Source organism: Lissotriton helveticus, chromosome 12, assembly GCF_964261635.1.
Source record: "Lissotriton helveticus chromosome 12, aLisHel1.1, whole genome shotgun sequence".
Lineage (NCBI taxonomy): Eukaryota > Metazoa > Chordata > Amphibia > Caudata > Salamandridae > Lissotriton > Lissotriton helveticus.
Genome location: NC_136073.1, coordinates 42,222,898 through 42,247,863, shown reverse-complemented (window position 1 = coordinate 42,247,863; position 24,966 = coordinate 42,222,898). Strand labels below are relative to the sequence as shown.

At 47.6% G+C, this 24,966-nt stretch overlaps 1 protein-coding gene across 1 annotated transcript in view; it reads right to left on the bottom strand.

Moving 5' to 3' along the window:
• The window catches only part of GIGYF1 (GRB10 interacting GYF protein 1), a 1,662,840-nt gene that overhangs the window by 1,298,075 nt on the left and 339,799 nt on the right, over positions 1 to 24,966 (bottom strand). The window contains exon 8 of the mRNA XM_078668650.1: positions 5,221 to 5,329. Coding sequence (XP_078524776.1) covers positions 5,221 to 5,329 — 109 coding nt within the window. The remainder of the gene's footprint in view (positions 1 to 5,220; positions 5,330 to 24,966) is intronic.

The following is a 24,966-nucleotide window of genomic DNA, read 5'->3' as shown; positions in this document are numbered from 1 at the left end:
GTTGCCGTAGTCGAGTCTGCTGGTGACCAGGGCGTGAGTGACTGTCTTTCGGTGTTAGAGGGGGATACATTTGAAGGTCTTACGAAGGAGGCGGAGGGTGTGGAAGCAGGAAGATGAGACAGTTGATCTGGCGGTCCATTTTGAGCTCGGAGTCCAGGATGATTCCCAGGTTGCGTGCGTGGTCTGTGGGGGTTGGCGGGTTTTCGAGGGCGGTGGGCCATCAGGTGTCGCTCCAGGCGTCGGGGTTTGGGCCCATGAGTAGTACTTCTGTTTTGTTGGTGTTTAGTTGTAGGCAGCTGTTTTTCATCCATTTGGCGACGGCTTCCATGCCTTCTCGAAAGTTGCGTCTGGCGGTGTTGGGCTCGTTGGATAGGGAGAGGATGAGCTGGGTGTCGTCTGCGTATGACACGATGGTGAGTCCGTAGGTTCGGACGATGGGGGCAAGTGGAGCCATGTAGACGTTGAAGAGCGTCGGGCTGAGGGAGGAGCCCTGGGGGACTCCGCAGGTGGTAGGTGTGGGGTCCAAGAGGAAAGGGGGGAGTCTGACCCGCTGCGTCCTGCCAGAGAGGAAGGAGCAGATCCAGTCGAGGGCCTTGTCCTGGATTCCTGCGTCGTAGAGTCTGCGTATTAGGGTGCGGTGGGAGACTGTCGAACGCCGCTGATAGGTCGAGGAGGATGAGGGCTACTTTTTCTCCTTTGTCCAGTAGGGTGCGGATGTCGTCTGTTGCGGCGAGGAGGGCAGTTTCCGTACTGTGGTTTTTTCTGAAGCCGGATTGGGAGGAGTCGAGGATGTTGTGTTCTTCAATGAATGTGGCGAGTTGGCTGCTGATGGCTTTCTCGATGACTTTCGCTGGGAACGGGAGCAGGGAGATGGGTCTGTAGTTTTTGAGGTCGGTGGGGTCCGCTGAGGGTTTTAGGAGGGGGTTCACCTCGGCGTGTTTCCAGTCGCCGGGGAACGAGGCAGTCGCCAGGGAGCGGTTGATGGTGTGGCGGAGCATGGGTGCGATGGTGTCGGCGGCTCTGTTGAAGATGTGGTGGGGGCAGATGTCCGTGGGGGCCCCTGAGTGGATGGACTTCATTGTCTTCAGTGTGTCTTCGATGGTGAGGGCTGCCCAGTCATCAATCGCTGGTTTCCAGGTGTCGGGGGTGGTTGGTGAGGGTTCAGTGTGTTGGTTGTCTTCATCGAAGTTGTCATAGATGCTCTTGATTTTGTGGTGGAAAAAGGTGCTGAGTTTGTTGCAGAGGTCTTGTGAGGGAGGGATGTCTGTAGACTCGCTGGTGGGTTGGGCGAACTCCTTGATGCTGAAGAGTTCCTTGCTGTTGTGTGCGTGGGTGGAGATTGTCTTCAATCGCTTTTTTCATCATTTCTCTGACGAGTTGATGGTGGGCGTTGGTGGCGGCTCTGAAGTTGTTGTGGGCTTCTGTGGATTTGGTGTTTCTCCAGGCCTTTTCGAGGCGGCGGCATGTGCGCCTGGATTCTCGAAGTTTGGTGGTAAACCATCTGGCTTTCTTGGCACGGGTATTGTTGTTTTTCTTGAGGGGGGCTATGGTGTTGGTGCTGTCCGAGATCCATCTATGCATGGTACGGGCTGCGGTGTTGGGGTCGTCGTTTTCCGCGATGGTTGGGGTGGAGTTGTTGAGTGAGGAGGTGAGCTGGTCGTCGGTGATTTTGGTCCAGTTTCTTTGTGGAAGCAGGTGCTGGTGTCTGTGGATGGTGGGTGTTATGAAGGTGAAGTGGACGCAACGATGGTCGGTCCATCTGAGTTCGGTGGTGTGGCTGAAGGTGATGGAGTTTCCTGTAGTGAAGAGGGGGTTGAGGGTGTGTCCTGCTGAGTGCGTGGGCTCTGTCACGATCTGGCGGAGTCCAATGTTGTGGAGGTTGTCCAGGAGGCATGTGGTGTTGGGGTCCAGTTGATTGTCGAGGTGGAAGTTGAGGTCTCCCAGCAGGGTGTAGTTGGTGGATGCAATGGCCTGAAGGGAGATAATGTCCGTGATTGAGTTGGCGAAGGGTCCGCGGGGTCGGTAGATGAGGGTTCCTCGGAGGGCGGCGGTGGGGCTGGCCAGTATCTTGAAGTGAAGGTGTTCCATCAGTTCTGTGGTCTCGTCAGGGAGTGTGCTCAGATGGAGGCTGGATTTGTGGACGATGGCGATACCTCCTCCTGGGTGGGTGGGGCGGTCCTTCCTGGAGATCTTGTATCCTTGGGGGATGGCGATGTCCGGTCCCGAGGTGGTGTTGGTCCAGGTTTCAGTGAAGAATGCTACGTCCGGGGTGGTGCTGTCGAGGAGGTCCCATATTTCTGTGGCGTGTTTGTGGAGGGATCGGACGTTGAGGAGGATGCATTGCAGGGTCTTCGGTTTGGTTGTGTTCTTGTCGGCGGGTTGTGCTGGATCCGTGTCGGCTGGTGATGCTAGCTTGCAGTTGTTGTTGCAGCCTGGGTTGAGTGCGTGGAGTGCTGCTGGGTCGTAGCGTTGGCGGGGCGGAGGTCCAGGGTTCCTGGTCGCGAACGGGTCGCAGACTGGCGCAGACGGACTTGCCTTTGACGCACCTTTGGTGCATCAGCGGCGCGCCCGCGGCCACCCAGTGGCCGCCATTAAGTAGGGGTCGGGGAGGGCTGGACAGCTGTGAGGCGGGAGCGGGGAGGGGAGCTGGATTGGGCCGGTCACGCTGGGGGAGGGGGCCGCGGGGGCAGCAGCGGCGGGGAAAGGTAAAGGGAGGAAAGAAGGGATAAAGAAAAGAGGGAAAATAAGCAGAAATAAGGCACAAAAGAGCAGAGATGCAGAAAAGAGCAGAAAGGTGAATGATAGAAAGGGTAGAAAAACAAGTGAAAACGAGTGAAGGAGCAGAGGGAGAGAAAGGGAAAATGGGCAGAAATAAGGCACAAAAGAGCATAGGTGCAGAAAGGTGAAAGATAGAAAGGGTAGAAAACGAGTGAAAGAGCAGAGGGGGAAAAAGAAAATGGCCAGGAATAAGGCACAAAAGAGCAGAGATGCAGAAAGGTGCAGAAAGGTGAAAGATAGAAAGGGTAGAAAAACGAGTGAAGGAGCTTAGTGAGAGAAGGAGGCAGAGGTCCACTGGACCACCAGGAATGAGGCACAGGGAAACCTGTGGGTGGAGGAGGGCCTCGATCACCAACACTCAAGAGTGCAGGGGCAGGGGCACCTCAATTAATGGTGGAGCTGCGAGGGTGGGAGAGCAATTTCACTGACAATGAGTCAGTGGTCTTGCTCCATTGTTAAAAACTGCATGAACTTTATTCTTAAGTAGTCTGAATACGGTTTAGTAAACTAAGGTGTGCAGGTTACATACCCACATTTTTTGTACACATCCTTGTGTGCCATGTCTACAACCCACAGCCCTGGCATAGGTCAGCCACCCCTCTAGCTGGGTGCAATATACTAGTGGTGAAGGTACATGAGCCCTATACCCCTACAGTGTCTAAGCCAATTCTTAGGCATTGTATGTGCAGTAATGCCATTAAGAGTGTATGGTGCTGGGAGTTTGTCATTACGAACGCCACAGCACCATAGTGGCTTTACTGAAAACTGAGAAGTTTGGTACTAAACTTCTCAGCCCATTAAAGCCACACTATTGCCAGTGCGGGATTTAATGAAAAATGCACTCAGAGGGCATCTTAAGGATGCCCCCTGAAAAACGACAGCCTCTGGTGGGTTCCCTGACTGGTACACACCACCCTGCCACCAAGAGACATGTTTCTGGACCCCTGGGGTGGAAGCCTTTGCTCCTTGAGCACAGAAGCAAAGCCTTTCCTGGGCGGAGATGTTCATATCTCCCCCAGGCCAGGAATAGCCATCTGTGGCAGGGACGCTTCAAAAGCCTTGCAGCTTTTGTAATGTGACCTCCAGCCTCATGTGCTATCAGGTTCAGGCCTCCTTCCGGTCTCCCCTCATTTTTGCCAGGAAGACAGGCGGGAAAAATGAGCCAGCCCAGAAGGTGCGCCCAACTCTGCCAACTCCACCCTTCAGGTAGGGGAGGAGAGGTGAAGCCCACTCTTCAGTGTCTGCCAACTTGCAGATGGCAGGAACTTCCCCAAGCAGGGTTCGGGATTGTGCTCACTCCCCCACGTGGGGTGAGAACACAAACGGTGTAGTCACACTAAGGTCAGTAGCCTATTGGCCACTGACCAAGATACCCCACAAACGCCCCCTAAATACAGTATTTAGGGGGCAGTCTTGAACCAAGGACTCAAACAAGCAATGACCAAGAAGAAAAGAAGAAAGACCGAACAGCTGTGCCGAAGCTAAGGAGGAGGATGACCCCCACTGACTTGGCCCCACCACTACCAGCCTGTCCCCAACTGGAACCTGCAGAAACGAAACTCTTTCCTGCAGCCAGCAACCTTAAAACCCAGAGGACCTGCCCTGCCTTCCAAAGAAAAGACTGTCTCCCGCGAACATCGGATTTGTTCACCCACAGACTCCAGCAAAATCCACAAGTCTGGACCACTCTGCACCTGTCGTCCAATACCAGAGTTCGAGTGGCCCAACACCACAAGGAGGTCTCCCTGGCAATCCTGACCATTGGAGACCTACCCTCCAGCTGAAGCCTGCAGCCTCAATCCGAAGGCCCCCCCTCCCCCCAACAGCGACCAGGAGCTGGGTAGAAGATCCAACCCTAAAAGACACGCCTGCAGCTGTCGTCCCACGGCCTTCGGTGGACCTACCGACGGGGTCCAACCAACCCCCAGCATCCCAACTTACCTCTCCAAGTGATGGCAAACGGGAAGAAAGCCTTAAGCAGGATCTGGTGTGTAGAAGGTTGTATGGTTACTCTAATGCTAGAGCAGTTAGCAAATGGCTCCATTCAAAATGTCTCAATTTGAATACCCCCATTCCACTGCGCATGTTTTAGAAGGTGCTAACAAGCCCCATCTCTCTTCAGTGTCAAGAATACTGTACAGAAAGACTAGAGTAAAAGAATGCAGGAAATATTAACAAAACAATTGCACCATAGCTGGCTTCAGGAAGTCTACAATTAGATTTTGGTGTAAGGAATCAGCAGGTGCTTTGGCAAGGAAGTGCACCGTAATACCCACTACAGCCCTGTAAAAAGAACTAAAAGTCCTAAAAGAGGACGAAGAATATCCCCATTATATACCGAAGGATGATGTGGGGAAATCAAGGCAACATTAACCCATATAAACCAGCAGTTATCCAGCTGAGAGAAGAATCAAAGGCAGAAGAGAGATTAAGTTACTTTACCTATCATCCCAGCTTTGACTCCTATGAATCTCTCGGGCTCCACGACCAAAGGCCACCTCTCCATCTTCAATACTTCTTTGGTAAAATCCACTCTCCCCTCTGCCCCGGCCTGAAAAGAGCACACAATTCATGTGTTATAGTTTGACACTCCTTCTGTCATCCTAAAGGAATTTGAAATATGAATGAATGAATGGAGCATTTATAAAGCGCGTGGTTACCCAGGGGCATCCCAGCGCTATGATGCCATGAAAACTGTGAGGAGATTAAGGAAGGAGAAATGTTATCAGAAGTTTTTTTAAACTTGAGGTAGTTAGTTTCAGAGAGTATGTAGAGGGGGAGACTGTTCCAAAGTCATGATGCATTGTATGTAAACAGTCGGCCTCCACTCTGTGCACGTTTACTCTTGGGAACCAAGATTAAACCTTTGTTCTCAGATCTAAGGGCTATGTTGGGTACATATGGTTGGATCCAGGGACGGATTAGAGGTGGGCCCTTTCCAGAGGATTACTTATAGGTGATACAGATGCTTCAATCGAATTCTTTCCTGGACAGGGAGCCAGGGCAGGGCAACTAGGCCAGAGGTGGTCTATGTTTGGGGGAGCAGACTTCCCTAAAAGCAGGAGTTCGGTCTTTGATCCGTTGAGTTTCAAGAAGGAATCACTCATCCAGGCTCAAGGTGGTAGATTGCTTCAAGGAGATAATTAAATGAGTGTTGTTGGCGTATGTGACGATCTGTACACCAAATGGGCATACCGTTTGAGCCAGCGAGCTCATATAGACATTGAACATAGTGGGGTTTCGAACAGCATTCCTCTTCGAAGACTGTAAAAACCTTGTTTTGGAGGAAAGACTGAAGCCATTTTAGTGCCAGTCCAGTCACTCCAGCCTCCCTCAGTCTTTGTATCATTAGCTGATGATTTACAGTGTTGAAGGCCGCGCTGAAGTCAAATAAGATAAGGGCAGCACAGCCGTATTTCCTCTACCGCAGCCAGAAGGGCCGTCTCTGGGCCTTGTTGGGGTCTAAATCCAGTCTGCGTAGGATGAAGACGATTATTGTTTTCCAAGAAGGCCGATAAAATTGAATTAATGTATTTCTCTGCTAGTTTACCAACTCCTGGCAGTAAGGAAATTGGTTGATAATTTCCCAAGTTATCTGGATCCAGGTTATGTTTCTTTAGGAGTGCTTTGACCCTTGCATGTTTCCATTGGGGAGGCACAATACCTGTCTTGAGTGATGTATTTATACAATAGAGTATAACGGTTGACACCACCGCTGAGATTTTATGGAGAATAGTAGGGGGGCGGAATCTAAGGGGGAACATGATTTAAGCTCTCTCAGCAACCCTTCGAGGGTAGTAAGATCCAGAGGTGGGAATTCCTCCAGCAGGATAGAGATGCCAGGAGTGAATATATCAGTTGATACAGACGCTTGTGGATCTATAGTAGGAGAGAAAGAATTATAAATGGTTTGTATCTTTTCTGAGAAGAAGTCAGCAATGTGATCGCACCACGATTTAACATTGTCTGAGACGTTGGGGGGGGGGGGGGGGGGCAGAGTGAGAAGGGATTTGGCGATTTTAAATATCTCACGGAAAGAGTTTGTGGCTGAAATGGTTTCTTGATAGTAGATATTCTTGAGCGTTTTTTATTTCATTTTTATAGATTTTGATAGCTTCTTGATATATGGTTTTACTAGAAGTGGAGAAGTCCTTCCTCCAGCTTCTTTCATGCCTTTTACATATCTGCTTTAGTTGGCGTAGTTTTTGGGAATACCAAGGATTTTTTTTGCTCCTACCTTTTCTGAGATCTCATTCCTTGGGAGAACACAGTTAAGAGAAGATTCAAGCCAGTTATTAAAATTGTCGTTAGCGACGATGGGGTTTGGGTGAGATAGGGGAAAAGTATCCTTAAGGTTACTTATCAAAGTATCTAAGGGGAGTTCCGACCACTTGCGAGCAAATTTAGTAGCTCTGGCAGTTGACAGAATCGGGTAGTGCCCAATTGAAAGGGAGTAAGAAGTGGTCTGACCAAGGAATAGGAACAGCATTATCTACCAAAAGATTACTTCTATTTGAAATAATAGGGTCCATGCAAGTAGTGAATATCTTAAACCTATATGCAAAAATGCTCATCTCGCAAGATGCCCAATTACTCCTCTCTTAACTTAGCCATGACAGTACTTTGATATGTAAGGACAAAGTTACTTACCCATTAAGCTTCTGTTTGTGGCATTTTGTGCTGTAGATTCATAAGCTTAGCATAAGTCCGCCATTTACTGTTCAGCTCGCAATTGTTAAGATGTTTTTATTTTCCAAAGTAGTCTTTCGAGTCACGAGGTGTACCTGCGACTCCTCTTGCAATGCGCATGGTCCTCGACACCACTGATAGATGGTGTTCCACTTGGCAAGTGAGGATGGAGTGTGAAGGATGATGTATCCTAATGAGATGACCATGCGAAAACAGTGTAATGTTTAATGTAGATAACCTCAACCATTACAGGTGTCCGGGGAAGAAGGTGGGCACAGGTGAATCTACAGCACTACATGCCACAAACAGATGCTTACTGGGTAACATTTCCTTTTGATGGCATGTGCGGCTATAGATACACATGCCAAGTATAGACTGTAAAGCAGTTTTCTTCCCAAAGCGGTGGCTAACCTGTATGGGTTGAGTTTGCTTGAAATAATGTTCATAGAACCGCTTGGCCTGACATTAGCTGGTTGACGGGCCACAACATCTGCATCAATGTTTTGTAAATTTGTACGATGCATTCAATGTAGCTGCCTTACATAAGTCAGCCATGGGTATATTGCCTAAAAAGGGACAGAGTACAGTTAGCTTTGGCATAACAAGTTTGGATGCATTTTACAACCAAAAGTGAAATGCTTTCTTTAGATATGGCCTTTCCTTTATGTGGTTTTGAGATTGCATTAAAGAGTTGTGATATCTTCCTGAATGATTGAGCTCTGTTAATATAATACAGGAGAGGTCTTTTACATTCATTGGGTAAAGCTCTTTCAACAACGGAATCACGATTTGGAAAGAATACTGGCAATTTAACTGGAACCACTTTGTCTTTATGAAGTTGAAAGAATGATTAGAGTTAATGTCTGAAGCTCACTGGCATGCCGGAGTGAAGTGACTGCAATGAGAAAGGATAATATTACTTACCCAATAAGCATCTGTTCTTGGAATGTAGATGCGCATGCTTTGCATACTCCTGCTATCTAGTGTTGGGTCCAGATGTTTGCAAGTTGTTTTTCTTTCCAGTCACGAGGTAGGGGACTCCTCCTTTCGGTTATTGATAGATTTTTGTTCCTCATTATTGTTAGATTGTTTTCCCGCAGTGGGTGAGCATGGAGTTAGTTAGTAAAGAACAGATGTCCTCGAGTATGTATATAGAGTAAGAACTGCAAGTTATAGGTACCCCGGGAGGTGGGTGGTCGCATGTGAATCTACAGCTCTACATGCCAAGAACAGATGCTTACTGGGTAACTATCCGTTCTAGGCATGTGAGCTGTAGATCAAATGCTTTGCATAGACTACACTGCAGTATTCTCCCAAAGCGGAGGCCAACCTGAAGCTGTTGGAGTGGTCTGAAAGAGTTTAAGTACTGCCTGGCCGACATTAGCTTGTTGTCTGGCTAACACCTACACAATAGTGTTTGGTGAATGTGTGCGGTGTAGACCATGTTGCAGTTTTACAAATGTCAACTATGGGGATGTTTCCTAAGAGCCATAGTAGCCCCTATTTTTCGAGGGGAATACGCTCTAGTGGGTATTGTTAACGTGCCTTTGCATAACAAGTCAGAACGCGTTGAACAATCCATCTGGCAATACCGGACTTGGATAAGGGATCGCCCTTGCGTGGTGGAGCAAAAACAAAAAGTTGTCTTGTTTTACAAAATGATTGTGTTTTCAATGTAATATAAAAAGGCTCTTTCAACATCTAAGGGATGGAGAGCTCTGTCTGCCACTGAATCAGATTGAGGAAAGAATACAGGTAACAAATAGTTTTCTTACCTGTCGGTGTAGTTTTGCAGCTTGAAGATCTTTCTGGATTCACTATGCTCTGCATTATTCCGCGGTCTTGTGGTTGGGTCCGGATTCGTAGTCTTTTCTTTGTTTTTGTTTTTTTTCGTAGCCCAGGTGGGCGTCGGCGTCACACCTCCTTGGGTGCATTTCCGGTGACGTCGGCATGCTTCCTGCGGAAGCTCCCACTCTTGGGTGCCATCTTCGGGTTCTTTTTTTCCGTGTTTCTTTCGTTTCCGAAGTAATGGCAATGTTCTATTTAGGTGATATTTTACCGCTTTGTACTTTTAAAAGTCCTTTTTTTTTTTTAACCTCCTCTTCTCTCTCCAGCCTCATCTTTCTGGCGGAGGTGGGTGGGTTCGCTAGTGAATCCAGAAAGATCTTCAAGCTGCAAAACTACACCGACAGGTAAGAAAACTATTCGTTTTGCAGCGTGAATCTTTCTGGATTCACTATGCTGTGCATAGATTTTGTAGCAGTTTCTCATTTCTGTGGCGGCTGGGTGGAAGATGAGCATTGGTTATTGAATATGTGCTGGAGCACCTTTTGTCCGACTTGTGCTTCCTTGTTCATCTGTATATCCACACAGTAGTGCTTCGTGAACGTGTGCACCGAAGCCCATGTTGCCGCCAGGCATATGTCTTGTATGGGTGTTAGCCAGGAAGGCTATTGTAGCACCCTTTTTCCTAGTGGAGTGGGCACGTGTCCCCTCTGCCAGCTCGTCCTGCACGTTTGTGGCAGAGTTGAATTGTTTGTGCGATCCATCGTGCAATAGTCTCTTTGGTTACTGCCTTGCCCATGAAACTGTTGGCGAATGACACAAAGAACTGTTTTGTTTTCCTGTGTCCCTTCGTCCTCTCAATGTAGTGCATGACTGCCCTTCTGGCGTCCAGGGTGTGCAGAGCTCGCTCTGCGCTAGTGGTTGGTTTTTGGAAAAAACTCGGTATCTGTATAGACTGGTTCATGTGGAATTTGGACACCACCTTCGGCATGAAGTGTGGGTCAGTCCTCATCACAACCTTATCATTGTGTATTTGTATGTAGGGTTCTTGTAGCGTCAGCACCTGAAGCTCGCTTACTCTGCGTAAGGACGTTATTGCAACCAGGAAAGCTGTTTTCATAGATAGCATCTTTAGGGAGGCCTTGTGAAGTGGTTCAAAGGGCTCTTTCATGAGTTCCGTTAGGACTATGTTCAAGTTCCATGCAGGTGGCGGCACCCGCTTGGGTGGTGCGATCCTTTTCGCTCCTTCCAGGAATCTCTTCACCACCTGTGATGTGAAGAAACTCCTGCACGTTTCTCCCCTTGTGTAGGCGACTATCGCTGCCAAGTGAACTCTTAACGAGGATGAGCTAAGGTTCTTCTCCAGCAAGTGCGTCAGGTACTTTAGCACTGTGGAGTCCTTCATTTTATTGTGAAGTCCTTCTTTTCTGCACCACATTGTGAATCTTTTCCATTTCGCAACATAGCACTTCCGAGTGCTGGGCCTTCGTGCCTCCCGAGGGACCCTCAGGGAGTTTTCTGGCAGTCTCAAATGTGCGAACTATGTCCTCAGGAGCCACGCTACTAGGCTCAGGCTCTCTGGCTCTGGGTGTAGCACCTCTCCGTTCTGCATGGAGAGTAGGTCTTTCCTCTTGCCGAATCTGTGGGGTGCACACTCATCTCCATGATCTGCAAGTACCATGTCTGTCTGGCCCACTGTGGCGCGACCAGTATCAGGGTCATGGTGCTCGCTCTGCACTTGCTCAGCACTCTGTGCATCAGTCGTATCGGGGGAAAAGCGTAAGCAAATGTCCTTGACCAATCTATCCATAGGGCATTCCCCAGGGACCCCTCCTCGGGCTGTCTGGATGCGAAGTTTTGGCATTTTGCATTCCGGCGTGTGGCAAACAGGTCCACTGATGGCGTTCCCCATCTGTCGAACAGCCACCTTGTCTCCTGAGCGTTGCGCTCCCACTCGTGGGATGCCAAAGTCTGTCTGGAGCTCCTCCATGTGAGCGCCCCATCCCTTCAGGGATGCGTCTGTGGTGATGTTCACTGTTGGCGTTGGGGGCGTTGGAGGCTTTCCCCTTGTTATGTTCTCCATGGTCCACCATGTCATCTCCTTCTGCACTGCGTGCGTTACAACCACTAGATCCTCCCAACTGCCTGTAGCTTGTGACCATTGTTCCTACAGCCATTCCTGAATGGGTCTCATATGGAGACGTACATTTGGTACCAGGTGGATGCATGATGCCATCATCCCCATGATCTTGCTCGCAGTCCTCATTGTCCGAGCTTGTCCCTTCCGGTAGAGGAGAGTTTCCTTCACCAGCGCCCTCGCCCTCTTGTCGCTGGGGAACACCTTGCCCTGTAAGGTGTTGATCTGTTCCCCCAGGAAGATCTTCACTTGTTCCGGCTCCATTGATGACTTCTTCCAATGGATGGAGAACCCCAGGCTTATGAGCGTGTTCGTCACTGTATGTGCGTGCTGCTTGCATTTCTGGTATGAGTTTGCTTTCACCAGCCAGTCGTCCAGGTAGGGGTATACGTGTATTCCCTGCCTTCGTAGGTGCGCTGCGACTGCTGCGAGGCACTTTGTGAAGACCCTTGGAGCCAATTTTAGCCCGAAGGCTAGTGTCGTGAACTGGTAGTGGCTTTCTCCGATGGTGAACCTGAGAATATGCTTGTGCTTTCTGTTCATTGGGATGTGCAAGTAGGCGTCCTTGAGGTCTATCGTGACCATGAAGTCCCCGATCTGCAGTTGCGGGAGCACCTCTTGCAGGGAGGTCATTTTGAATTTTTGCGTTCTTATGAATTTGTTCAGGAACCTTAAGTCCAGAATGGGTCTCATTGTCTCGTCTACTTTTGGTACCAGGAAGTACGTTGAGTATATTCCTTTGTTTCTTTCCTTGAAGGGTACCCTTTCTATGGCCTGCTTCTGGAGGAGTTATTTTGCTTCTTCCTGAAGACGCTCTAGCTGTTTGCTTGCTAGTGGTTTTCTTTTTGGTTTTCTGCTTGTTGGCCTCCCCTCCAACTCTATGCAGTATCCGAATTGGATGATGTTGAGGATCCATTTGTCTGATGTGATTTCTCTCCATTCCTGGAGGTAAAATCTTAGTCTTCCTCCCACTGGTGTTATGTGGTCGTAGATGTCTAGCTTGTCTTGACCCATCTGTACGTGCTGCCCCCTGGGATCTTTTCTGTGGGCGGGCACACAGAGTTTTTTTAAGTCACTTAGAGGCGGGCTGCTGTCCCCCTCTTCTATTCTGTCCACGTCCATTTCCTCTCCCTCAAAAGGACTTTGTTGGTACTGCCAGGACTGCTTCTGCTGACCCTGCTAAGCCTGCGAGTCTGCCTGGTGCGTTTGTTGGAAAGCCTGGTGTGATGTACCTGGCTGGTTTCCACCTCTCCCGCCAGGCCTCCGTGACGGGGTGCCCCTTTTGTTGCCTCTGAACTGCAATGCTCCCATGGACCTTGCTGTTTCGTTATCCTTTTTTAGTTGACTCAGCTTCTCATCAACTGTTGTTCCGAAAAGCGTCTCGCCGTTGAACGGTGTGTTCAGGATGCTGTGTTGCACCTCGGGTTTGAAACCTGAAACCCTGAGCCAGGCGTGTCTTCCTTCAGAGACACCCATCATCATGAGCCTGCTGGAGGTGTCTGCTCCATCCAGGGCCGTCTTGAGGCAAGAATTTACCGCGTTCTTCCCTTCTTCAACCAGTTTGTCGGCCTTCTGCCTGGCATCCTGGGGCAGGTCCTTCACCAACTGCCCCAGCTCCTCCATGATCTGGTACATGTGCCCGTTTATCAGGGCGTTGGAATTAGCCATGCTCCAGTGGGTCGCGGCATTCCGTTCGATCCTTCTGCCCACCAGATCCATCCTCTTGCTCTCCTTATCCGGTGGTGGTCCAGAAGTAGTGGGCACGTTAGCCCTCTTTCTTGCTGTGGCCGTGATAATGGAGTCTGCGGAGACCGTGCCCTGAATGTAGGGTGGGTCCTTTGAGGAATGCTTGTATTTCTTCTCTGTTCTGGGAGTTACAGCCTTGCATGTTGCGGGTTCCCTGAATGCTTCATTCCCCTGAGCCAAGACGCTGTCGAGCATTGGTAGGTACTGGCTCCTTGTTTGTGTGGGGAGCAATGTCTCTAGAAGGAAGTCTGCTTTCTGCTTCTCTTCGTCGAGCTGGAGTTTGAAAGCTGCTGCGGCAGACTTTATCACCGAGTTGTAGGCCCCGATGTCGTCCGGCGTCGAGGGCCTCGAGGGATATGTGTCGACTGCCTCCTCTGGGCTGTCGGTGTCGACATCTAGGTAATCCACCTCCTGTAAGTCAGAGGGGGCCGACTTGGCGTCCGTCCTGCTGTCCTCTTCCTCCCCATAGTTGTAACTATAGAAGGGACACTCGTCATCTTCCTGGTCGTCGACCACCTCGACGTCTTGGTCTTGTTCCTCGGCGACCTCGTCGTCCTCCTCGACCACCTCCACCACTGGTGGCTTGTTCTTGTGTGGAATAGTGAAGGTTTTCATCTTTGCGTCGAATTCTTTCTTCCGCTGCAAGATGTTTTCCATTTCGGCCTCGAGGCGCCTTCTCTTTTTCTCCATCTCGGCTGTGTGTTCCGCGTCGGATGGTTCGGCCGCTCTTTCCGGCGGTTGGCTCGGCGCCGTGCTTTTCGTTGCCGGAGGCTGCGACGCCGAACCGGGTTTCGGGTCTCTGGTCGGCGCTTTAGGGTCCTTCTCCCTCGGCGTCGATCGATCCTTCTCGGGGATGACTTTTGCTGTTCAACAGCTCTCGGCGCCGGGGACTCCTTCTCAGAGGGTCCGCTGGGCCTGTGAGTAGTCGCAGGCGCCAGGTGTTTTTGCGCCGGCGCTTTCGGGGCCTTGTCCTCGTTTTTTCGAGACTCTGAGTCTCTCGGGTTCTTGGGGGCCGGAGAGTCTCCTACCTTATCAGAAGTCTTCGTGTAATCGGTCTCTGCGACCGTGTAGCCGTCTTCTTCTGCGGCAGCGTTGTCCTCTTCCTCGGAGGACATCCCCAGCTCGTAGATGGATGGAGTCGGGCCTTCCCCTGCAGGGTGGCGTGCGCTACCCTCTGCCTCTCTCTCACACGAAGGGTCTTCGGGGTGAAGGCGGAGCAGGCGTTGCAGTCCTCGCTTCCGTGATTTACCGGCAGGCAAAGTTTGCAAACCGGGTGCTGGTCCTTCTGCGCGTACTTGTGGTGGCAGTTACAGCAGAACTTGAACGGCGTGTTGTCCATCAGAGCGCTCAGTGCCTCACTGGTCGCGTGTTCGTCGAAGATCTCAATGAATTTTCCTTCTCCTTTGCTGGATCTTGGTCGATGAAGTCTCCTGGAGTCTTCAGATGATTTTTCTTTCCAATTTTCGTATTTTCCTTCTTTCTCCAAAAATGTCTGGAGCCCAAACGGGAACGATCCAGACCCGACCGCGGAAAAAAAGAATCTGAAGATGGTGCCCAAGAGTGGGAGCTTCCGCAGGAAGCATGCCGACGTCACCGGAAATGCACCCAAGGAGGTATGACGCCGACGCCCACCTGGGCTACGAAAAAAAAAAAAAAGACCGCGGAATAATGCACAGCATAGTGAATCCAGAAAGATTCACGCTGCAAAACTCAACCGACTAATTGATGTGAAAGGCAGAAACTACCTTGGGTAGAAAATTGGGGTTAGTAGGTAGAACCACTCTGTGAAATTGGTAAAAACTTTCTATGGTCAGTGCCTGTAGTTCACCCATTCTCCTCAGGGAAGTGACTGCAATGAGGAACACTGTTTTCCAGGAGAGAAACTGTAGTTCACATTTATGCATGGGTTCAAAAGGACGGCCAATTTGTGTTGTAAGGAGTATGTTAAGATTCCACACTGGGTCAGGTGGAAGTCTTGGTGGGATAACTCAAGTCCTTCCATGAAAGGGAAAATGCTACTTACCCAGTATGCATCTGTTCTTGGCATATAGAGCTGTAGAATCTGATGCTTTTGAATCAGATGCTTTTGCATAGATCGCAGTCTAGTGTTGGGTTCAGACGTTTGCACTCTTCTCCGAATAAGTCTTTCCAGTCATGACGTAGAAAACTCCTCCTTTCGGTGATAGTGTGCATGGGCATCAACTCGCTTGTTAGATTGTTTTCCCGTAGAGGGTGATAATGGAGTTAGTAACAGTCATAAGAAGGAGAGGTCTATGAATGCATGTATGTAAGTAAGATGTTACTGCAACAGGTATAGGTACCCGGGGAGGCAGGCAGGCGCATATGATTCTACAGCTCTATATGCCAAGAAAAGATGCATACTGGGTAAGTAGCATTTTCAGATTGAGGCATATCAGCTGTAGATCATATACTTTTGCATAGACTACATAGCAGTTTTCTCCCAAAGCGGTGGGCAACCTGTAGCTGTTGCAGTCTGAAATAGTGTATGTAAAACTGCTTGTCCTACTCTAGCTAGCTGTGCTGCCAATATATCCACAGAATAATGCTTTGTGAATGTGTGGTGTGTAGACTATGTTGCAGCTTTGCATATATCATCTCTGGGTACATTTCCTAGGAATGCCATAAAAGCCCACAGTTTGCATGTAGTGTGTGCTCTAGGGGGAACTGGGTGATGTTAATTTAGCCTTTGAATAGCATATTTGAATGCACTTTACTATCCAGCTTGCAATACCCGATTTTGATATAGGATTGCCTTTGCGTGTTATGGAAAGCTTTTGTTCTTTAAGTGTAATAAAGCAATGCTCTTTTGACATTTAACATGTGTAGTGCGTGTTCTACTACTGAATCTGGTTGAGGGAAGAACACAGGCCACCCAACAGACTGATTGATAAGAAAAGCAGAAATTACTTTAGGAAGGGATTTAGGATTGGTCAAAAGAACTACCTTGTTTTGATAGATTTGTAAAAAAGGTTCTTCTACAGATAATGCCTGAAGTTCACCCACTATACTGAGTGATGTCCTAGCCACTAGGAAAGCAACTTTCCATGTTAGAAATTGCTGTTCACATCTGTGCAATGGCTCAAAGGGAGGACCCTTTAGTTTGGTGAGAACAATGTTGAGATTCCACACAAGAGCAGGTGGAAGACTTGGGGGAATGACAGAGTACCTCCATAAACCCTTCAATGACAGGTACTCTAAAAAGAGATCGATGTGTATTTTGGAGATATGCGGCTATAGCAGCTAGATGGAAACGTATGGGTGTGTATGCTAAAATGGAACGATGTAGATGTAACAAATAGCATATAATGTTTTGTACCGAAGTATCAAGCAGGTTGATGTGGTTGTTTTTACAGTAAATCACAAACTGCTTCCACTTTGCTGAACAGCAGGCTCTTGTGGTAGGACGTTTAGCAGCTTTTATAATATTCATGCAGTCCGGCGGTAGATTAAGATAGCCAAACTCTAGAACTTCAGGAGTCAGGTCACGAGATTGAGCTGACTGGGGTCTGGGTGTCTTCTGTCTCCATGGATCTGTGTTAGGAGATTGGGTGTAAGACGTGGTTTGATGCGGAACTACCAAGAGTTCCAATAGAGTTGTAAACCATGGTTGATGTGCCCAAGTAGGAGCAACTAGGATTAATGTCAGGGACGCTTGTTTGAGTTTCCGAACCACTCATGGAATGAGTGTGAGGCGGAAAAGCGTATGCAAATATCCCTGCCCAGTTCATCCATAGTGCATTGCCTTTGGACAATGGGTGTGGATACCTGGAAGCGAAGTTTGGGCATTTTGCGTTTAGATGCGTGGCAAACAGGTCTATATCGGAGAAGACCCACATTTGGTGGGACAGTTGGAGGGACCCTGGTTCTACCGACTTGTTAAGCATTCCTATAGGGGACGCATGAGAAGTCTTGCGTAGGGAACTATGAAAATGCAAGACTCCATTACCAGTAATTGCATGAACACCAACGCTTGCAGGGAGTGTTGAGGCTGGAACTGAGACAGTAGGTTTTGAATGTTCCTGATTCTGGCTGGAGTTGGGTATGCTAGAGCTCTTTGTGTGTCTATGGTAGCTCCCAGATAGTCCTGAGAAATGGATGGCTGCAGATGGGATTTAGTCGGATTTACTGTAAATCCTAGTTGGTGAAGGAGTTGCACAGTTTTCTGTGTGTGGCGCAGACAGCTGTTGTGTGAACTGGCCTTTACAAGCAAGTCTAAGTATGGGAAGACGTGAACCTGTTGTATTCTCAGGTGGCCTGCAACCACTGCCAAACATTGTGTAAACCCTGGAAACGGTTGTTACTCCCAAGGGAAGGACTTTGAACTGATAATGTTGGCCTGCTACCACAAGCCTGAGGTATTTGCGGAGTGCAGGGTGTATTGTATTATGAAAGTAAGCGTCCTTTAAATTCAGAGTAGATAGAAAGTCGCCTTGCTGAAGGAGAGGCAGCCCTTGTTGGAGTGTGACCATATGGAAGTGGTCCGATAATGTATAGATTTAGTTCTCGGAGGTCCAATATAGGCATGAGAGAGCCAACCTTTTGGGGAATTTGGAAGAATAGGGAGTACACTCCTGTTCCTGGATATTGCAAAGGGACTGGTTCTATTGCCTCTTTTTGTAACAGAGAAAGAACCTCTTACTTTAAAGGGTGAGATGTTGTGACATGAGGAGCGACCTTAGAGGAATATTCGGTGGAGTGCTTGTAAGCTCCAGGCAATAACCAGATTAGATCATTTGTAGAACCCATTTGTCTGATGTAATCTTCCATTTGGGTATAAATTGTATAAGTCGTCCACCGACAGGAGCGGAATGATTGGGGTGTATGGTAGATAAGTCACTGCTTGTTTGCAGGGGAGGTTCTTGTTGAATTGCCTCTGCCCCTTCCCATTATTTCCTCTATATCCTCTAAAATAACCTCTTAAAGAGGGCAATTGATTGTTGCCCTTGTAGGTGGATGGATTCTCTGTAGATAGTTTTGGAGCCGCCCCTGTAGAATGAGTGACAAAAGGAACCCATGTTAGAAGGTGATTGCAAGGCTCCCACAGGTTTAGACACTTCTGAAATTTTTTTTTTAATCTTTTCCAGTGATGCATCTACCACTGGGCCAAAAAGATGTTCTTTATCAAAAGGTTGTTTAAGAATAGAGGCTTGTACCGCAGGCTTGAAACCTGAAATCCTTAATCAAGCATGACCATGGAGTAACACACTTGTGTTTACTGCCCGAGCTGCTGTATCTGCCCGATCTAACCCACACCAGATAGAGGTATTAGCTAGTAGTTTGCCTTCTTGCATGAGGTCACTGGCTTTAGTCTTATGCTCATCTAGAAGCAATTCAATGAGCTTTCCGAGTTTGTCATAATGAGCTCTATCATACCTTGCCAACAATGCTTGGGCATTAGCAAAACGTCAATTGCTAGCTGCTTGTGAGGCTATTCTTTTTCCCAAAGCATCTAACAGTTTGGATTTCTTATCAGGAGGAAGGGCATCTCCTGTTTAGGAGTTAGCTCTCTTACGAGCATTGGAAACTACCAGAGTGTCCAAGGGTAACTGCCTTTTGATATACACAGGGTCATTAGGTGCAGCTTTATATTTTTTTTCTCTACCCTGGGAGGGGTCTTAAAATATATCCTCAGTGTGTCTGAGCATTGCCTTTAGCATTGGTAATGTTTGTGTAGCCCTTTGAGGCGAACTCAGTGTGTAACAAAATATCCTCTTCTAAACTCTCCTTATGAAGTTCTGCTCCATGATATTGTGCAGCCCTATTAAGGAGCTCAATGTACCCAATGTTATTATCTGGAGGCGAAAGTCTAGATTGATATAAATCAGGATCATTATCTTGAGGGACATTGTAATTATCCCATGGATGGGGATCCTGTGGTATATAGTCCTCTATATCCCCATCCCCTGTATCCTGTGGGTCAGATGATGTTGGTAAGGAAAGTGTAGGTGTAATAAGCAGTTCATGATAGGTGAAAGTGCAATATAAGGAGAAGGGTTAGTGGCCACATTTATTTTTTTATAGGAATTCTATATAGGTCCTCTGGTAAGCTCATTTTCCTCTTTTCAGGAAGTTTGGCCTGAATATGACCAGTTTTGGGATGAATCACGATTTCCTTCTGTTTCGGATCAGGTGGATTCTCGATCCGAGGCTCTTTATTTGGCGTACCTTCTTTAGATGCCTGTTTCAGCCCTGAAAATTTCGGCCCAGACATTTCGGTTTTCGCAACAGTGCCACGGAAACCAGAAGGTGTTTCGGTGCCGAAGGTTTCTGGTCGGCCCCAGGAAGGGGACGGATAGAGCCAGAAGGCTGTTTATGTTTCGGTGCAGAGCCAGAAGGCGGGGTGCTCGAAAGCTTTTCTCGGTGCAGACTTTGGCCTAAAGGCAGAAAAGAGACCGGAGCTTTTTTCTTATACAGGAGATGCTATAGGAACAAAGTCTCTTTACTCACGATCCGTTGCCCTGGTGTGAGGTCTTCGGCATCGGAGTCAGCGTCGAATACGAAGACTTCATCCATTTCGGCTTCCTGCGCTTGAGATTCTTCGTGTTCGGTCTCTTCTTTGGGGAGGTCCGGCGAAGAACCGCTTTGCTGGTACATTTCATGACGTCGAGCTCGACGTTCAGAGAGGCTTTTCTTGGACCGACACACGTCGCAGTCTTTCTCGTCGTGTTCCGGGGATAAGCAACGGTTGCACACTTCATACAAGTCAGTGCATGGGGACCTAGCGCTAAACCCTGGACATTACTTGAATGGAGTCTGTTCCATCAGCTACTACAGATCCCGGAGCAGGTAGGCCCAGCGGCCTTCCACGAATCTTCCGATCAAAGGTTTTTGAGAGCAAACGATACGTGGAGAATGGGAAACACAATCGTTAAACACCGTCTAGGGTAATGGATTGGGCGTCGAAACGGTGCCGAACCGGAGCACAACACTTTACATCCGAACCCGATGGCGGAGAACAACAATCTAACAATGGAGTCGATGACCATGCGCACTATCGCCCTCTAAAGCACATCTAATGGAGTAATTCCTGAACTATTTCTTGGCCTTTTTTCTTATGCTCATCTGGGAGGTATTGAAGTAGGTCTTCCAATTCGTCCCAGTGCGCTCTAACATACCTGGCTAGTAGGCTGTGGCTAGTTGGCAATACGCCAGTGGTTAGCGGCTTGAGCAGCTACATTTTTACTGGATGCATCAATCTATTTAGACTGTCTGGGGAAGGTGCATCTGCAGAGGTCTGTGAATTTGATCTCTTACGAGCATTAGAGACCACTAGTGAGTCCAAAGGTAACTGTTCCCTAATAAAAATGGCATCAGATGGTGAAGGTTTGTATTTCTTGTCAACCCTACGTGCTGCTGCTCTTGAAATTAGCTCTTGATAACCTACACTATCATCTGCAACTGATAGCTTTGCAGGATATAAATCCGTATTTTCATTCATGGGTGGATCAATATTATAGTCATGTCATGGGCCTGCTGATAAATGACTGATCATTATCCCCTATCAGTGTATATGTGGAAACCCCTGAGGTGTTATGCGTAAAGGGTCTGAGCCTGGCAATTGTGGTAGTGGTGAACATGTAGGAGGGGATTGAGGATTAGTGTAAATAGGGATTGTAGTGATTTTCTTTTTCTTGAGAGGAATTTTATAACTAGTATCCTCGGAGTTAACTTTCCTTTTGGATGGTGTTTTTGTCAAAATATGTGCAGTATCCGGATGGATTTAGATTTTATTTCTGCTTAGGGTCTAGCTTTTCTTTTATGAGGTCCAGCATCGGTTCTGGAGGCTTTGGAAGGCCCCCTTTCAATTTCGGCACCAAAGGTTTTTGTGATGAACTGCGCTGGTCTCTTTTGTCCTTCGAAGCAGAAGGTTTCAGTTCCGAAAACTGCTTCTCTCGACTCCAAGCCGTAAAGCTGGACTGGTTTCGGTGCCAGGCCCGAGGGCGGGCCTCGGAAACAGTCTCTGTGCTGACCATGGCCCAAAGACAAAGGAGCTGTTGAAGCCTTTTGCTTAGTTGAAAAGAGTTGGGGGGGGGGGGGGGGGGGGGGGGTGGTAAAGGGGCTTTAGTACTCACTGCACCCTGTCCCGGTGGAACATCTTCGGACTCCAATTCTATTTCCAGCTCGGAATCCGATTCTGGAATAGAGAAGGCTTTCTCCCTTCCACTGCTGACGCTTCAACCTCTTCATGCTCAGATCGTTCGCCGATCTCAATCGAGTCAGACGATCCAGTTGAGTCTTTCAATCGGAATGACCGACAAGCCTCACAATCTTCTTTGTACTCCGGTGAGAGGCACAAGTTGCAGAATTATGGAGGTTGGTGCGAGGGTACTTAGAGTGGTACCAAGGACCAATTGAAACGGAGTCTGTTCCATCGGCAGAAGGCTGACTAGTATGGAACAGAGTAGTCAACCGATGCGGCTAGGCCCAAAAGGCACCCACGATGTCTTTGACCGAAGATGGAATTTCCCGATCGATTTGATACACAGAATAGTGAAAAGCATACGATAATACAGTTGAGGGTTCAGTGGATTGAGCACAGAGGGGAACACGAATGACTGTTTTGAACCGGAGCGCGCAAACCATATACAAACCCCATGGCGGAAAGAAACAATTAACCACATTCAAACCGCATGGCAGAAAGAAACAGACAGTGGAGTCGATGCACATTTACAATATCACCTAAAGGAGGAGTCACCTTACCTCGTGACTGGAAAAGACTTCTTCCAAGAAAAACAACTTGCAAACATCCGGACCAAACACCAGAGAGCAGGAATATGCAAAGCATGTGTATCTACAGCACACATGCCTCAAACACCCAGTTTAAGTAGCATTTGAGTTACAGCCTGTACATGGACTCACCTTTATCATCCATTCATCTAGGTAAGAGTACACATGCATCCCCTGCCTTTGCAAGTGAGTTATTACAACCACAACAAATTGTGAATAATGTCAGGCAGCTTGAACTGGTAATCTAAATTGTTACCAGTAACAAAGCGTCTGTTTTTGTTTTTCAACAGGATATGTAAGAAGTCCTTGAATCCTATGATCACAAAGCAGTCTCCTTTCTTCCATACTGGTATAACCTCCTGCAATGTGGCCATTTGGAATTTGTGTTTTGATAAACTTGTTCATGCATCTGAAGTCTATCATGAGAGTCCATGTAAAGTGGCTTGTATCTGCTCGAGTTTTTAACGTCAAGCTCTTAGACGGTTTTGTTCCTGTCCCTTGATTTAAGTTTGGTGGCATTTTTTGTAGTTTTATACAATAAGCATGCATTAGGATATTTAAGACCCACTTGTTTTAGGTGATCTTTCTCTATTTGTGAATAATCCCCCAACAGCCACCAAAATTGCTTCCTACTGTTTATCATAGCAAGGCCTTTTCTCCATAGTCATACTGTGGCTACTGCAGACACTTGTGTCTGGCTTTTAACCTATGCCCTCTTTCAAATGCAAAAACAATTGGACAGAATGTTGAAAAATGTAAAACATTCACCCCATTACAGAGATCTGGGCCTAAATCCATTGTTTATTTTCTCCCCATGCCATTCTAGTTTAGACCCATCCATATACAAATCAGTCGTGACCCTGTGCCCACTGGGAACAGTCCAGTCTGAAGGTCCTCCCTGGACAGGAAACACGCAGCCTGGGGCTAGCTGGACTCCAGGGCAGGGTGACCACAGGACATACCCGTCCCACTCATTTGCGCAGGACTCTCACAAATGGGCTACCTTTGCAGCTTCTTAGACTGCCACATGTCTGCTTGAAGGAAAGTGGCAGGTTGTGAAGCTTGCATTTGCTGTGGCATGGCCTGAAATATCCCCCTGCCCATAAGTCTCCTGGCAGATATTATGCCTCTTGAAGTTTCTCTGCCCCCCCCCCCCAACCCTGAATTTTGTATGACCTTCACCGCCTTTCTCCATGTACTTCATCATCTGCTGTAAGGTCTGGAAATAGGAGAGCCACACAAGCTCCCCCCTTACTAATAGGCACGTGAATGTTGGTAGCCTGGACGTCCTGTTTAAACCTGGACACAATCAAGTCTCTTAAGTGCGGTTTCTGTACACGTCCGTCTGCTTGCTATGTCTGCTGCATTCAATACAGAATTAGAGCATGAATTGGCAATTGTTTTTCCTTCCTGTATTATGCTCTTGGCCCTTAAAATAACCAGGGACATGCTGCACAAACTCTTCTTTCTCCACACTGCTGATTACTCTACCTATCCAGTAGGGCTTTGGAGTTTGCCATTTTCCACTGTGTGACAGATGAGGTCTCAGTCTTCCTGCCCAAATATGTATTAGTTTGCTCTCCTTTACTGGTGATGGTCCAGTGAAGGAAAGAGGACTGGACGTTTTCCTACCAGTAGATATGGTTATTGAATCAGATGGTACACTGTATCTCCACAGGGTCCCATTTTGAGGGCTTATAATTTTTCCTCAATCCAAGGTGACAACTTTGAAGGATACGGGATCCTTGAGAAAACCCCTCATCCTGGTCTGTGAGACTGGGTAATTTGCACAAGTAATGTAAAGGGAGTAGAATCTCCAATAGGAAGCAAACCTTTCTGCTCCTGTTTTAGCTGTCCCCCATAAGTATCCGCTGCAATTATTATAGCAACGTTATAGTGTGATAGGTCATCGGGTGGTAAAGACAGTCAAGTCAAGTCAAAAACCACTTTATTCGATTTAGTTAAAAATCATAAAAGCATGCTACAATCAAAAAAGGGACATTTACAGAATCATAAAATTTCATACTGTACAATATCAATATATATACAGAGTTTAAAACCAGCATGAGAATAATTTACAGGGTAAAAATGCCATATATAAAAACAATTTGTCCTCCAACACCGACCCCAATGTTACAATTTCATTCTCCTCCTCCTAATCCTAACAGCAGCAACAAGATAATTGGCCACACTAAACATGACCAAGGGTGATTCTAACAGTTGTAGATACAAAAGCGCTGGTTTTGCCTGCAGGAAAGCTTTACATTTCAATATGGGGACCAAATACTTCTGTCTAGGGATATTATAAAAAGGACAGAACAACATTAGGTGCATATTATCTTGTATGGAAAAATTATCACATTTGCACACAGGTGCATCCTCAGGCTTATACCAACCCTGACTATCACAGAGAACCATGTAAATTTGGTTGAATCGGAATTTAACCAGAAGCCACCTGTGAAAAGGAATATTTACAACAGCAAGGTATGGTTGAATTGCTAAACAGGTAATCGTCAGGAAATGGGCTCTGACTGAGGGTTTGATTAGTTGTTTTTCCTCCCGATCCAGGCCCTTCAATTTAGAAAAGTTAAGCTTGACCCATTCTAGGTCTGCCTTTTTTAAGCCCAAAGGAGAGGAAAAGATCTCAGGACGACCAAGATCTATTGAGCACTTATGAATATATGACAGCCAGTCAATGCCTTTAAATTTATCGAGTTTTAAACAATCCATCAGAATTTTATGATTTAGATCCAAGTTGTTATTCGTCCAAACCCTAATCCATAAGAGAATAGGTGCCATGGAAAGGATATCAGTAATGTACCCTAATCCAAGCTCCTGATGAACCGAAAAAGTGGCTGTCGACTGAGGGAGCCCTATTATAGACCGAAGGAACTTGTTTTCCTCCCTTTGGGTAGTTTCACTTTTCGCGTAACCCCACAGACCTGCTCCATACCTTGCTATTGCTAATGTTTTAGCCTTATACAAGGCTAATAATGCACCGGTTGGTTTCCCGCCAAGTCTCCTTGAGAAGCTTAAGATCGCATTAGCCGAGCTCCTCACCGCCTTAGTTTTAGCTGTTATTT